Source organism: Lichenostomus cassidix, chromosome 14 (assembly GCF_008360975.1).
Source record: "Lichenostomus cassidix isolate B80296 chromosome 14, HeHo_3.0, whole genome shotgun sequence".
Classification (NCBI taxonomy): domain Eukaryota; kingdom Metazoa; phylum Chordata; class Aves; order Passeriformes; family Meliphagidae; genus Lichenostomus; species Lichenostomus cassidix.
Window position 1 is genome coordinate 9,699,472 of NC_139495.1, and position 15,802 is coordinate 9,715,273.

The 15,802-nt window shown below is 40.2% G+C and overlaps 2 protein-coding genes across 6 annotated transcripts in view; one reads left to right on the forward strand and one right to left on the reverse strand.

The window, feature by feature from the left end:
* PARN (poly(A)-specific ribonuclease) overlaps positions 1 to 5,238 on the reverse strand; it is a 47,634-nt gene extending 42,396 nt beyond the window's left edge. The window contains exons 1-9 of one of the 2 annotated variants that reach the window (XM_085074828.1): positions 5,119 to 5,238; positions 4,741 to 4,818; positions 3,786 to 3,865; positions 3,374 to 3,441; positions 3,197 to 3,278; positions 2,459 to 2,519; positions 1,640 to 1,805; positions 1,361 to 1,426; positions 565 to 603 (exon numbers count right to left, since the gene is read on the reverse strand). In XM_085074828.1, coding sequence (XP_084930954.1) covers positions 565 to 603; positions 1,361 to 1,426; positions 1,640 to 1,805; positions 2,459 to 2,519; positions 3,197 to 3,278; positions 3,374 to 3,441; positions 3,786 to 3,865; positions 4,741 to 4,818; positions 5,119 to 5,137 — 659 coding nt within the window. In that variant the 5' untranslated portion in view covers positions 5,138 to 5,238. Of the gene's footprint in view, positions 1 to 564; positions 604 to 1,360; positions 1,427 to 1,639; positions 1,806 to 2,458; positions 2,520 to 3,196; positions 3,279 to 3,373; positions 3,442 to 3,785; positions 3,866 to 4,740; positions 4,819 to 5,118 lie in introns of those variants that run through there. The other variant, XM_085074830.1, reaches the window with a different exon arrangement.
* Positions 5,239 to 5,376: 138 nt separating this feature from the next.
* On the forward strand, positions 5,377 to 15,176 carry BFAR (bifunctional apoptosis regulator). 4 transcript variants are annotated; one of them, XM_085074833.1, is made up of 8 exons: positions 5,377 to 5,821; positions 9,350 to 9,680; positions 10,506 to 10,707; positions 11,055 to 11,224; positions 11,836 to 11,980; positions 12,236 to 12,406; positions 12,900 to 13,102; positions 14,009 to 15,176. In XM_085074833.1, the coding sequence occupies exons 2-8, from the start codon at positions 9,415 to 9,417 to the stop codon at positions 14,199 to 14,201; spliced, it is 1,350 nt and encodes a 449-aa protein (XP_084930959.1). In that variant the 5' UTR covers positions 5,377 to 5,821; positions 9,350 to 9,414; the 3' UTR covers positions 14,202 to 15,176. The 4 variants fall into 4 exon arrangements, with proteins under 4 accessions (XP_084930959.1, XP_084930958.1, XP_084930960.1 ...); XM_085074832.1 differs by lacking the exon at positions 5,377 to 5,821 and adding an exon at positions 5,824 to 5,945; XM_085074834.1 differs by lacking the exon at positions 5,377 to 5,821 and adding an exon at positions 5,946 to 6,099.
* Positions 15,177 to 15,802: the final 626 nt, after the last annotated feature.

Below are 15,802 nucleotides of genomic sequence, written 5' to 3' on the forward strand. Positions count from 1 at the left end.
AGTGCTGCAACACCGAATTTACTAAACATACAAAAAAAAAAAAAAAAGACTTGTGGATTTTCCACATCTTGGTAAAATCAGAACAGTGAAAACCTTACTCTACAGTTTTAGAGTTTCTCCTAAGGCCTTAAGGGATATATTTAGGCAATGTAATAAGTTATCAGAAATGCTTATGCTTGCCATCTAACAGGAAACTATAAACATACTAGTACCTACCACAGAACTTGCAGTTTTCAGGCAGAGCCCTGAAATCTGTATAAGCACATGCACTTTCTGTTCACTGAAAACCTAGCATGCTGCATTTGTTACATAATTCTAGGCTGTGCTACTCTATTCAGAGCGTTTATTTAGCCAAGATAAAACAAATACTAAGCTGTAAAATACCTAAGTTAATCATTACAAATAAGTTTAAGGTAATTTATCTTCAGAACATTATACAAGTCTTCTTTTAAAGGGAAAGAAACGTCTAAATGAATCACCCAAGGTTAAGTAGATCAGATCTTACCCAGATTTTTTATCAAAAGTACAAAAATATACAGTAAGGCAGTATTACCAGTAACTTACTTCCAGCTCAAGGTCTGATAAATTAATTTCCTTTGAAATCTAAAACCAAAAGACAATCATGTTACTAATAATCCCCTTACACAGTGTTTCCAAGAAATTATACTCAGTAAAAGCTGACTCTGTATTCATTTTTAGAAAGATTTTTAATGCAAAAGTCACTTCCACCAGAACCTATAAGCTAGGAAGAGATTTACTGAATTCTGATGTTCTGTTGCCAAGCTGTAAAGGCATTTACACCATTTTTTACAGTTACCCAAATCTCTTCTCGTAAGAGAGTATTCTGTAGTCATGACCACTCAATATAGATACAGTAATGGTACCTTGTCCCCAGCTTCACCATGTTCTACTACTTCTAAATTCTTTTTTTTTAAAGTTTTTTATGTAATCATACTCTCCAAATACCTAGACTCTGAAACTAAATAGATTTTTGGGAAGGAGACCTACTAAAAACAGTCACACACTGTCCACTGTGAAAAACTGATAGCTCAATAGATTTGAAAAGTTTGATTATAAAATGCATATCCAAGGCTTATGGAACACTTCAGCAACAACAAAAGGCAGCTCACATATACAAGACATTTCTTGGCTATGCTTAAATATTTTGCCACTACCTGCAGAAGTTACAGCTCAAAATAAATTACAACACCCGTAGACACCATGTTTTCTCAACATTAAAAAGTCAGTTAAATGTAGACTTTGCTACAGTCAACCCAAGTAAACATAGTCTTCCTTGTCACTCCCCTAATTCTGTATGAGCAAAATAAAAGTTAGAAGATATGCAATTTCAGAAACTGACCCTGTACATGGCTCCAGTTCCAAACTTTCATTTTCTTCATTCTTTAATAAGTCTTCTATTTGTTCCCTGGAACAAAGAGATTATTTGCTGCTATATCTACTGTTTTATTTCTTGGAAGTTTACAGCTCTCCCCAAAAAGACAAGAAAATGCTTCATAACAAAAAGAGCAGCATTTTACAAACAGTGAACTAATAAAAATGGCTTCAACACACAAAAAGTCCACTACTGTTCACATTTCACTTTTAACAACATCAAAGGATATTAAACAGTGTTACTTACACTACTTTGTCAACGAATTTTTTCTGATCTTCAGGAATTGTAACAGGGCACTTTGTGGAATTAGGAGAAATGTATGACAGAGATCCTGCACCATTGGCTTGAGAACGTTTTTCATCATACTGTTCCCTTAGCTGTCTCTCTTCTTCCTGATTTAAATATGGAATTCCTAATTTAAAAAAAAAAAAAGTAAAAACTCATTATAATTAGAGACAAATTAGGGCTGTGTAGGCATTCAAGCATTTGCCTCTGTTACACCCCTGAAGGCTGAAAACAGATCCTTCCTTTTCAGTCATCTGCTCTAGATCCCACTGGTTCTGTGTCTGTCCAGCCTTCCAGCACATGCCAGGTGAGCTGGCAGCACTGCCCTAAAGAGCCTCCTCTGCACAAGGCATGTGCCCCAGCACTGCAGAGCTGCAGATCACAACCACAAAGAGCACTTCTCTTCCTTGCTATCTGCATCACTTCAATAGTAGACTGCAGCAGCCCCTATCACAATGCACTGGTACCTTTCCCAGACATTACTACTGGTGCATTACAGCTCCACACATTGTAACTCTCTCTATTCATGCTTTGCCTCTATACAAAAATAAACAACCAAGCTCTCATGTAAGTGGGAATTCCATTCTGTTCAATTATGCAATGAATTCCTGGAAAGGGAGTTACTATCAGCACAACAGTGACTGGATAAGAATAATTCAAGAACTTCATTACGTGTTAAGACAGTATCATGAATGGCAGCCTTTTTTCTTTTTGCAGAAAACGATGAAAGGTGTCATCATTGAAAGAAATTGAAAAAACCCAAAAACCAAAACAACTCACCATTGCGAAAAACTTTATTAAAATCAAATCCTTGGTTTGCTAAAAAATCTATACTTGAACTCTGCAACAAGAGGAAAAACGCTTTACTATTGGCAAAAGTAGCTGTGGGATAAAAGATCAACTCAGTTATTTTCACAGTTTTCAAGAAATTATACAAAGTCCAAAGCCAAGAACAATCAAGTCTGTGACTCTAAAGAAGCCACTAAGAATTTAGAGTATGCTACTTCTATTTATTTTCAACTTCCATAAAGTACGAGAACAATGAATAGGTTAAGGGATAAAGATGAAAGAACAAACTGTGTGGAGAGAGGAAACTAAAGAAACCAAAATGCAGTTCAGGAGAACAAATCTGAGACCAGAAAAATGTTGGCAATAGCCTGGGAAGCAGCAAAAGTGAGATAAGCAGATGAGAATAAAGGATTAAAAAAGCAAGGAAACTGGAAGTTCAATGAGAAAGGGAAAAAAAATAGAATCATCTTGCTAGGTTTGGAATGTTATCTCCAGTTCCAGAAACCACACAATGTAATGCGTAACAAGATTTAAAAACTGAAGTCAAGGATACTCCTTTAAAGCTCATTTTTGGGATTGCTCTTAACTGTGCTTACTTATAAGAAAAAAACCAAAAAACAAAAACCAAAAAGAAACAGGAACAGAAACGTACAGTTTTCTACCTTTTAAGTTGAAGTTTGTTTCAGATATACCTTAACCAACAAAAATCAGACTTGTTTTTCTACTAACCTGACAGACAAATTTGACATCTGGCGAATTTCTGTTAAAGGGTTTTGGAAAAATATAGAAGTTAAACGACTTCATTATATACCTGTAGAAAAGATGAGATACATGTCAATACAGCTTATCAGCATTACTTAAGACAATCCTCAATTAAAAAAAACAAGTAATAAGAGAGTAACATACTTTTCTTCTGTGTCATCATATTTAAAAGTGCAAAGGCCAAACTGAAAGAGCAAAAAATCCATGGAATGCTGGAAAGGAAAGGAAAACTTTGTATGAGAATAAAACATGTACACCTTTAAAGATTACCAGGATCCACATATGATTTCTCTCCCTTTCAAAATTAAGTGAATCTTCTTAACCAGTATTTGTTTTGCTGGTAATTTTAAGGTAAATACACCAGAGTTTCTCAACTAATTTTCATCCCCATTTAATCATCTTACTATTGGCCCAAGATGACTTCAGGATGCACTTTCATTCCACAAACAGACAAGAACTGAGGGAAGCTCCATCTCTCTTTCCACCTGTTGGTCCCACACAAAAGATGCACCTGAAGCAGCTCCAGTTTTCATTTTAGTCCATGTAAACACTTTACCTTTTTAAGTTTCTGATACCTTTCTTCTGGAGTGTCAAAGCCATTTGTTAGTGCACTAACTGAAGGCCCATCACTGATCCCTGAAAAAGCAGAATATATTTTGCTTTCGGTAAGCTTTTAAAAATTAACCACAGCAAAGCAATGCAATAACTGGTAATTTAAGAAAAATGTTTTCACTTAAAAGTACATGCTACAATTACTTCAGTTGAGATAAATACTACTGCATAAAAGCCACTCATTTTAATAGTGGTGTTATAGAAGAAAAGCTCCTCTGCAAAAGTTCTGTCATTCTAGTTCCTATTCAATACATCAGTAACAGGGCAAGACCTACCAGTATCCTAATGTAGATGGGCTTTACAACACAATGCAGCATCAAAGCCAAACTACAAATGGGAAGAGTGCTGCCCTGAGATTTACTGAATAACTTAGTCACCTTAGGCAATAAGTAACAATTGTATTTACATAAGCACCACTTGTAACTAAACCTAGTCTTGCTCACATTTATGTCTCATGGGTGAACCAAACTCCAGATTCCAAAAGCAAAGTACCTATTAATGCATTGCTCTGCTGCATACACCCTCTGGGTTTTACAAACACACACGTTTTTAGTGCTGCCTTTCACTATCCAAACACTTGCAGGGCTTCCCTCACTTATGTCAATTCATTGCTTTCCTGAGATATATAATACTTGTCTTTTCTACCCTGAGCTGCAACTATCAGTTAATATGTTGAAGGATCACTGTGGGAGCAGAAGCAGCATGAGCATAACCTGTATCTTTGACCAAAGTCTTGCTATCGCACGTAGCAAATGTTTTAATCACTTTCTGGTAGCCTCAGCTTTAGCTTGTTCAAACCAAGCGTGAGACACATCAGAGGAGCGAACTCGGGCACCGAGGGCAAACGACCCCTCAGACACTGCCAGCAGCTCACAATCACAACACAGCTGCCACCGTACCTGAAAACTCCCCGTCGATGGCCAGGAAGTCCGACTCTTCAATGGCTTCATACACTTTGTTTAGGTTATCCTTAAAATCTGCGAGTAAAGGGGTAAAACACACTTGAGACTGCGAGCGGCATCCTCCGGCAGCCCGGCCCCCTCAGGCGGGCACCGCGGGCCCTGGGCCTGCCCGCCACCCCTCAGCCCCGGGGCGCCTCCCCGCTCAGGGCTCGCCTCATGGGTGAGCGGGAGAGCGGGGACCCCTTCGCCACGGAGGAGAGGCTGAGGCCGGAGCAGCCGCCAGCCCAGGGCAGGGAAGCCGGGAAGCCGGGACAGCTGTGCGCCGCCGGCGCAGAGCCGGGGGCATTCGGGGCGCAGGGCTGGGTAGTCACTCACTGCTCCGGATCACCTCCATCCCGCGCCCCCGCCCGCCGGAGCTCGGCCCGGCACCGCCCGGCACCGCCCGCCGCCCCGCCGAGCGCTTCCGGGGCCGCCCCGCGCGCCGCACGTGAGCGCGCACGTGAGCGCGGAGCGCCGCCATTTCCTGCCGGGGCGGAGCCCTCAGGGCAGCACTGCCCCGTCCGCCCGCCGCCAGCCTCGGAGCGTGCCCTCGGCCGCCAGCCCCGAACCGTGCCCTCGGCCGCCTGCCCCGAACCGTGCCCTCCGCCGCCTGCCCCGAACCGTGCCCTCCGCCGCCTGCCCGTCCCTGAGGCCGCCGCGGGACCCGAGTGCCTGCAGCAGGGCTGCAGTGGGGAAGGAAGTCCTACACCAGCCGCAGTTCTGTGGGCTGTGGTGAAATGTCCTGGATGTGGGCCTCGCCCACAAAGCCCTCACCGTTCAGGCCAGAAGTGCGTAACTAGCACCAGCAAGAAAGACGGGATAGGAATCTGCCTAGGAGACACCGGGAGGATGGTGGAGAACTGCTAGTGACGATGCCTTAACGATGATAAGTCCAGCGGAACTGGAAGTCTTGCAGCATTACAGCAGAAGCGTTTGCCCGTCACAACGGCCGCTTTGACACTCACTGCAGCAGGGCAGAGCTCAGCGCCCAGCAGTGTCCCGCAGCAGTGCCGAGCAGGGAGGAGCTGCCCGAGACAAGGTGCTCAGCGCCCAGCAGTGTCCCGCAGCAGTGCCGAGCAGGGAGGAGCTGCCCGAGACAAGGTGCTCAGCGCCCAGCAGTGTCCCGCAGCAGTGCCGAGCCAGGAGGAGCTGCCCGAGACAAGGTGCTGCACAGGGCAGAGGGCAGGAGCTGTGGGACGGGCGGCAGAGCTGCTCAGTGTGTGTGCTGCAGGGCTGGAGTTCACACTGCTCTTAAAGTGTCTTTTCCAGAATTCCAGCAGAATGAAAACAAACTGAAAGTTCTGCATAAACTGGAGGGTAAATTCTGTATACGGGACAAGATAGAAATTATGCAGGACTTAGAGCTTTTAAAGGTTCTTCAGAATTAAGTTTTGCCTTTTCAGTATAAGGAATTTATTCTACAGGCACTTCCAGCAAAGCAACTAGTATGATTAAATGGTTCCCAGAAAGATACTAGTACAGTTGTAGATAGTACTAGAAGAGATGGTAGTAGAGTTGTTTCTATTTTGCAGTAAATTGGCAAAAGCCTAAAATTTTCAGGTTACTGCTCAGTTTTTTTAAGATGCATTTCTGCAGTTTCTAGTTTAAGTGCTCGTGGCAATTCAAAGTGGTTGATGGCTATTTTAAAAGCCTGACATTTTCCCCCAAGTAGGTGACAAATTCAGGAACTCTTATGCTTCCCTCACCTACAAAATAAACTGCAAGTCAAACAGTGAGATGGTGTAATAAAGTACTGCAATAGGAATTGAAGTGCTATGTCATACAGATTAGACATTTTTTACCTCAACATGTATGTATTGTTACATAAGCAGAAGGAACATCTAAAAAGTGAGAGAGAGCAATACAAGCACTGAGTTATGAGACTCTGTGGCTTTTTGATATGTCAAAAGTTTTATAAACTGGAAACAGAAAGGCCACGTTTTCGCATCAAGTCTGCTGCACAGACTATCAAACACTTATATGTTCTGTCACTTTACTAATAGTGAATGTAAAGCTAAGTGAAAACACACACACAAAAATAGTAAAAAATTATATTCTAGAACAAGGCCTAAGTATTCTGGGCTACATTTTCACCTCACATACTGAGGTAGATCTAGATGAACTTCCTCAGATCCAGAAGAGTTTGAATTCTTTTATGCTGGGGTAATTTAAGGATTGGCTGTTTAGTTCTCTGGAAAAAGCTGGGTAATATGAGAGAGGAAGCAATGAGAGACTATTATTTTCTTTATTGAAGTAGGCTGGAATAGTTAACTGACATGTCATTTGAACTGCACTAGTAGCTTGTATCAAACTGGAACAAAATCTTCAAGAAAATGTTGCTGTGTTGAACAGTGGAAAAAATACATCTCAGGGGTACTTTAAAAAGTCACAGAATCACAGAATCAATTAGGTTGGAGAAAACCTCTGAGAGCATTGAGTCCCACCTATGACCAAACACCACCATAATCAATCAGACTGTGGCACTTAGTGCCATGGTCCAGTCCTTAAACACCTCCGGGATGGTGGTTCCACAACCTCCCTCTGCAGCCCATTCCAATGTCTAATCACCCTTTCCTATGTCCAACCTAAACTTCTCTGGTGCAGATCAAGACTATGTCCTCTCATCCTGTCACTTGTTCCCTGGGAGAAGAGGCCCAACCCCTTCTGTAGAGAGTGAATCAATTTGATTTGGACTCTAGTCAAAAAGAGTTGCAGTAAAGGAGCAAGAGACTGATATAAGTAACCATGAGTGTGTGGATAGATAGACTCTTACGTGGTAAAAATAGTCTCTGGACAGGATGGGTTAGCACTGCAATCAAACTAGCACCTGAAAGTCTCATTTGCTTCTGAGATTACACCTCGAATCTTTATTGTAAGATCAGCCTCGAACAATTTCTGCGTGGGAAGGCTACCTGGGTGTGTAGTGTACATTAAGCAAACGTACCGCAGTTCTCACGAATATGTGAGAAGTGCATGTATTTCCAAAACCGTGAGCATAGAGTGATGGTAACCGTGATGTTAAACGCTGGCAGTGAGAAGGCGAGCGGCCGCGGCGTTACGCGGCGCAGCGGCGGGGGAGGAGCCGCGGTGCCTCGGTGTCCGCGGGGCGGGGCGGAAGCGGCGGCGCGGGCCCGGCCCCTCCTCGGCCCGGGGCTGCAGCCGGGGCAACGCGGGTCCGAGCCTGCTGCTGGGGGATCTGGCTGGGCCGGCCCTGCCCTGCCCTGCTCTGCCCTGCCCTGCCCTGCCCTGCCCTGCCCTGCCCTGCCCGCTGAGGAAACGCCGCGGGCCCGCACCGGTCGTGCCGCGCCTGAGGAAGCAGTGCGGAGGGCAGGAAGTTGGAGCTGGGAAGAGACAGGAGAGGAGCTAGGAATCATTCTACTGCTGACTTACTTGACGCAGACTGAGCGGTGAAATATCTTTCTACCCACAGAAATCTTGTTGCCTCTGTCTTTCAGGAAAAAGAAGAATGTTATTAGGTGCAAAACTTTGTTTTTATTTCTCCTCTTATAAGTGCTGTTTCAGGTTTGTGTTTTAGAAAGCCAATAGCCTGTGCTTTGCCAGGGAGATACAGGTTTGCAGGTCTGAGGAATCTAGTTTCACTATTGGTTTCTCTTTCTGAGAAACCAATAGTGAAACTAGATTTTTTTCCTTAATTTCTATTCTTTACGTGCTTGCATGCTTACCTCTTTGTGCTTGATCTGGATGGCAAGTTGGTAACTTAATAGTAAGCAAGCCACATGGTGGAGAGTGTAATCGTATTTTGGTTTGGCAGTGCCTGAGGAGAAAATTGTTTAGTTCTTGGTATCTTATAACATATCATAAGTGGGAGTGATCTCAGTCAGTGTTTTTCTTAAGAAACTATATACTGCCATCTAAGAGAATGAAATAGGAACGTCAAACAAGTAGGTTCATATTTTTGGTAAGCTTGCAAACATCTTAAACTCTTCTTATCTGTGCATTTTCTGTAATACTAAGTAACTGTGAGTGAAGTTAATGCGGAGTTCAGAGCTTTGCTGGGAAGGTGTGCAGGTCAATACCTTATGATGCTGAAGCATATGTTTTCATGGATCAAACGGTTTTTTTACATTGTCCAGCAATGTCTAGCATTGACCTCTGTTAGTAATGTTTTATTCCATACGCTTGGAAAGAAGAGGGATGAAGTAAATTAGATCATTACTGGTTATACTGGTGTTTTATCTTTGTATCCTCTGATGGTATTTTCTAATGATACTGCCTTTAACTGGTGACTTTTACTAAAACTTTGTTTAAAGATACTGTCAAAAGTTACGTGAATCATAGTGAGTTACTTTGTTTCACTTTTATGTGTTTTGTAACACAGGAGAAGAAAGTGTAGGGAGATTGAGTGGAGCTATTTACATCTAGAATCTGGTTTTGATTGTAGTTGGCAATGAGTATGTTATTGAAAAGTAGATCATGTTTCATTTTGAGGAGGGCTGAGTTACTTAAAAAGTTTAAAAACATCTGAGGGACAAAAGCAGTGCAATGATAAATCACATTGCTTACAATTCTAAATTTCTGTAATAGCTTTCTTCTTGTTGCTTTGCAGAAGTAATGCCTTGACTGGATTGAGGATCTAAGAGAGCTTTCTGTTTGTGTAAGGTGTAAAAGAAAATGGAAGAAGATGAGACTTTAGAAGGGGAAACAGAGAGGGCAAATGTTGAACCATGTGCTACTCCTGGCATGGGTCGGCAGATATCTGTCAGTGAGTTCCTGTGCCACTGCTGCTATGACATTCTGGTCAATCCCACCACCCTGAACTGTGGGCACAGCTTCTGTAGGCATTGCTTGGCCCTGTGGTGGGTGTCGTCGAAGAAGAATGAATGCCCTGAATGCAGAGAAAAATGGGAAGGATTCCCCAAAGTCAACATCCTCCTCAGGTGAGTGAACTGTTTTGTGAATGCTCTTTTTGGATAAATTAAACCACTGAAACTAGCTTTCTGGTTTCTTGAGGTTGCTGCAAATTTTCTTAGTTTATTGGTAATCTGAACTGTCGCAAAGAAATTTAAATCCCAAAGACTTTCATCTTCTGCACTTGTAATGAACTGTTCAAGCACAGGGAATTAAGTAGTGAATTGGTTGATTGGTTTTGTTTTGAGGGAGGAGGTTTGTTTGGGAAGAGGGCATTCCCCCTCTTCTAAATTTTTTGGGAGATGGAGAGGTGGGATCCTGAATCTTTTAATATTGCTGGTTGTTTTCTAATAATTCTAAGTTAGAGTGATCTTTGATAATTGGGTAGTTATTACTGTTACAGGAATTATTTATTGAAAAAAATGTGATCATTTTGCAGAACAAAGCTAGAAATATCTATTTGCTGTCTTGAGTTACCCACAAGTCCTTTTGTTAATAATACTTTATCTGGGGTTAATAATATTTTAGTAAATAGATGGTAGGAGTGATGGTAGGCTTTTTTGTTGTCTTTTGCTTAGCATTTTTAATAATTGAGGCTGCTTACCAGTAGCACACAGAATTCTAATTTTATATAAGAAATAACTTCGGAGTTACATGGTATTTTAGGTTTAGAAGCTGAGGAAAATATTGGAAGTGATTGATACAATTTAAAGTTTACTAAGCTTTAATAACTAATTTTTTCTTGCTTTCAAAATGATAGTCTTCAGTAGAGGCTGGAAAACAAAACTCCAAAAATGAGTCCCTTTTCTGAATGTTAAGCCTAAATGGTTACACTATAATATTTTTTCTATTAGGGATGTTATTGAAAAGCTATTTTCTGATGCCATTGAACAAAGAAAAGAAGATATTCAACAAAACAGTGATGTAGCACGCAGCTTAGCAACTTTCCAAAAATATGGGAATGACCAGATGCCTACAGTTCCGAACATAGGAAGACTCAGTCCTCGTGGAGGAGGGTTTTTCTCAGGCGTTCTGACAGCTTTAACTTGTGTAGCAGTAAGTTTTATCTGCTTGGTTTTCTGTTTGCTTCACTAAGCATGCAATCAAATATTCTTAAATTGCATGCACCTAAAAAAGACAGCACAAAAGCTCAGCTGTAGTCTCAGAGTAAGTAATGTGGCCTTCAGAGCTGTTAGGAACTACAACTGCAATGTACAGCAAATGGAAGTTAGACAAAGAGGATAAAACTTCAAGATACTTTCTTATAATCTGAATATTCTAGTCTCCATGAAATGGAACATTCTACACATGAAGCCCCTTATTGTGTGCTTATTTATATCATTAATGTATTTGCATTGCAAGTAAAAGATCTTTTTTAATTTATCTTTGTAATCTACCTGTAGGTAGTTCTACTTGGCTATCACTGGAGTAGCAGAGAATTTGAAGATGATCTTCTTGTCCACAAGCCTGTTGCTAAGTGGACTGCTGAGGAAGTGATACTCTGGCTAGAGCAGCTGGGCCCATGGGCTTCGCATTACAAAGAAAGATTTTTACTGGAGAAAGTAAACGGAAGGTGAGAGGCCTGATGGTCAAGGACAACTGTCATGTGATTGGACTACTGATAGATCCATTAGGGATGGCTTATTGTGAAATGACCATACTTTGTTTCACAGATTGTGGGAATATGCTGTTGATGTATTAGAAAAAAATTCAGAGGAAGTTTTAACTGTTGAAAGCGTTAGTAGTAGATACTAAGCAAGCCACATGAAAGTTTTCTAAGAACCTTTTAAAATGCTGACAATGCAGACTGAAATGATACTGAGAGTAAAATTCTACTGATGTATTATCCACCCCTTCCACCTTTCCTTTCTTGTGGAGATATGCATGTGCTATATGCATATATATTCCACCCAACAGCCGTGCTGAAAACAGGCGAGAGGCAACTGGAAAAGAAGGAAATTTAAAACCCAGGCTCTGAGATGCAGTTGGTATAGAACACTTGATATGGAATGTAATGATGATCTTTGAAGGTCTCTGCCAACCCAAAGTATTCTGTGATTCTGTAAACCAAAAGATGCTACCTTGTATCAGTAGCTTATTGTTTCAGTATGTAGTTGTGTATTTGTTACTCATATCTTTTTTGATTAATAGACACTGTTAACCCTCTGAATTCTGGTTTTGTAGACTCCTCCTAACACTGACTGAGGAGGATTTCACCAAAGAGCCTTACAGTATAGAGAACAGTAACCATAGGAGAGCTATTATCACAGAATTGGAATGTGTGAAAGCTTTAGGTGTTAAACCACCACAGAACCTTTGGGAATATAAGGTAAATTTTATATAAAGTGTATCATGTCATGTATATTAATTATTTTTAAAATAATGTCTTTAATAGAAGATTCTCTTAAAGCCAGGAGGAGTGTTAAGGTAGTGAAATTACCTGTGTAAAACTGCTCAGTTTAATGAACTGTTGTATTTGAAAAACAATCCTTTGCAAAGTGATTGTCAGAAAACCTAAAAGCTAGCATGTCCCTTTAATTTTATTTTTTCACTGATTGAAACTTGATAATTTGATACCTTTCAGGCTGTCAACCCCGGAAAATCACTCTTTCTTCTGTATGCACTGAAGAGTTCTCCAAGACTCAGTATGTTATACCTGTATTTGTTTGATTATACAGAAGCTTTCCTACCTTTCATCCACACAATTTGTCCTATGCAAGAGGATCAGTATGAAGATACTGTCACAAAAGTGCTAGTAAGTGTTCAAAATATGTAACATGCTAGTGCTTTACTTATAAGGATTTTCATACTAGCAGCATAAAAACACATGATGTAATTATTCACCATTTTATCTCTTTATACTCTGACTTTAAAAACAACAAACCTACAGAGTAAGTGGTTCTTTGATCTTATTGTATGCAATCACCAGTGTTGCACCCATTACCTTTAATAAGATTGATTTAAGGCTTTTAAGACTTTAAATGTGTGAAACTGATCATTCTGAAGTTCACATGACTGCAGAAAGGCTCTTAACTCATTTTAACAAATGGCATTATCAGGTCTGGCTGTCTGTGAATGTTCTAATCTAATGGAAATGACTGCATTACAGTATTACCTGCTAGCAAGTGTAATAAATTACTACTTTCAGTGTATAAAAAACACAGCTTTTCAACAAAAGGCTAGTGTAAATAAGCCAGTGTTGTGTTTGTTTGAAAATTGATTAACAGTCTTTTTATCCTAATTTACAGGACCTTGAAGATCCTTCTTGGAGACAATGGAGAGAATTCATTGTAAAGTATTTATTTTTGCCATACCAGCTGATTGCTGAATTTGCTTGGGATTGGCTCGATGTGCACTACTGGACATCAAGATTTATAATTGTGAATGCCATGTTGCTCTCTGTTCTGGAATTATTCTCCTTTTGGAGGCTCTGGTCAAGAAGAGAATTGAAGTAAGTCTTACTGAGCTTGCTTAAGAGGGTAGGAAGTACATGGCCTTATAAAGAGAAAGTAAGAGTCTTATAATTTTACAGTTGCTCACTGAAATTACCTGAAATCTGACGTTAATAACAATATGTGAGTCTGAATTCCCACATATGCTACTGCTTGCTCCTGAATATTTTATTGCTCCTGAATACTCCTGAATATTGGGAGTGCATGCTCCCAAGGGTTTTTTACAGTTGCTCTTACTTATCAGATATAGCAATGCGGAAACAGTAATAAGTATGTTCTTAACCACTGGGAGATATTAACCCTTACCTTGAGAAATGCCTCTTACAGTGCCTGGTATTAGCTGTCAGCTGAGAGCTAAATACAACAGAATTTAGTCACGATATTCTTAGAGTGTAGTGAAGAAAGGATGAGTCCTCAGAATCATAAATAAGTTCAGTTGTACTGATACTGGTTCTGATAATTTAGCAGAATTTGTGTTTTCTGTTAGTACCTCAGCATACTTATATTACTTCATAGTTGGTGTGATATTTTATTCCCAGTTTTTGGAAACTGAATGGGAGGAATTCTTGTCTTAGTGTGTAGTGGGTTTTCCCTTTGCCAGCCGATAGAGGGCAGAACGTGCCTAGAGCAGCCCAGGGAACATGGGCTAACCTGAGGCAGAGCTGGGATGGCGCTTGGCACCTGCTGGGCTTTGGGCTCTAAGTGCACTGACTTAGTGCTTCCTCTTTAAATCTGGTACTACTGGGTTTTAAGAAAGTTTTTCCTGGAGCTCAAAATGGTGTTTTGACAGGTATCTGAGTAAGGGCTAAGTAATTTAAAGCTGCAGCACCTATCAGAGCTCTTCTTAGAATGGGCAAAAAGGAACCAAAAAGTTCTTCTAAGCCTCTCCCTTTCCTTTTTCACAGGACTATTCCTCACAGAATGTGGAGACATTTCTGGAAAGTCTCAACCCAGGGACTTTTTGTTGCCATTTTTTGGCCTTTTATTCCTCAGTTTGTCTGCAATTGTTTGTTTTACTGGGCCTTGTATTTTAACCCAATTATAAACATTGATCTTGTGGTTACAGAGATAAGGCGTCTGGAGACACAAGTGCAGTGATTGGCATTGGAACTCTTGAGCTGTTTAGCTTCTAAAAATGGACATTTTGAATAAACTTTGCTTTTCTTCTTTATGTATGTGGTAGTGAAAATGGTGGATTATGTTAATTTAAACATACAAAAAAGCTTTAAGGTAACTTACTTTTAAACCAGCTGATTCCAAATTGGAGGATGAAGGGAAAAAAAAAGCACATTTCTGTATAGCCATGTAAAATTCATACAGTCATCTCACCCTATTTGTGATTAGATAAACTTCTTTGTTCTGTCCTCAGCATTCTGTGTACTTTCAAGCCTGCCTTAAAATCAGTGTCTTTTGCACTGCTTCAGTGATTTTTTTCTTTCTTTTCCTTTTAAACTTAGCATTTCATACCAGTGATGCGTTCCTCAACTTAAGTGTGCCAAAGGAATGCCCTTCCTGGATAGGCTTGATATTGAAAGTAATTAATTTATTTCAGTCTTCTTTACATGTCAAGTTGTGACTGCCCTATACACAGTCTCACAGTAGAGTTTGTTCTAAAATTCCTGCAGTTGAAGGCAAAGACTGCTTGAGTTTTTCTTGTGTCTTGAAAAATGTGATTGCCATGGAAAATGTTTTATTCAGATCACTTAGACGTCATCAATAGCTCTTTTAATTCTCTCCTCTTGAATTCTGTTGCTAATTCTTGAATTCAGGGTTATCTCTTAAAAAGGATTATTTTGGAAAAGTGACCTGACACTGTAATTACTTGCAGCAATATAATGTGTGTATTGATATCTGTAAGCAAATCTTGCCAGGAAAGTTATTTTGTGTAAGCTGGATTGGTATTTGTTAATGTATGTTCGTTTGACTGAAGCAAGAGTTAAGATTTTTCGAGAGCTTTGTCCCTTTGCATTCCACATTGGTTTGTTGTTTCATTTATTTCATTTGTGTCAGTAATATGAACAAAATTTGCCTATCAATATTTTTCAAGATTAAAGATCTCTTTTGAAATCTTCACTGTTCCTATAGAGGTGGGTTATTTTGTTTGGGTTTTTTTTTTTTTTTAATATTGAAGGACATGTCATTAGCTTTGACTTGTGCAAAACTGTTCTCTAGCCCTGCATCTTTGAGTGAGTTGGGGTGGGGGAAAGTAGACGTAAAACACTCCTGCCTCTATAACTGTTAAAATTAGCAGATATAGAACAGTGGATTATCAGCAACTCATGGTACTGATATCTCTTCCCAAAAGGTTAAAAAAGTCTATAAAGTGATCCTAGCTAAAATGATCTTTACATCCTGCTGAGGTATATACACTTCTTGCTGTCCAGGATCAAACACTTATGGCAAAGCCAGTTGATCCCAAAGACTTCTACATTTCTTCATGTTACTGTTTTGGTGATGGTTTGCATTTGCATTTTTAAATCTGACTGAAGTTCTAAGGGTAGAACTTCTCTCTGTGCTTACAGGAAATTCAGGGTATACGTAGAGTAAGGAGCTTGAGCCGAATCAAACAGGCAGCTGTTTAGAAATCTATTTTAAAAGTAAATGCTAGGAAAAAAATATTATATTAGGCCTTCTTTAATGCAGGTAGGATTACTTAAGATGAATGAGATGCAACAGTTAAATTAGGCTTTATAATACGT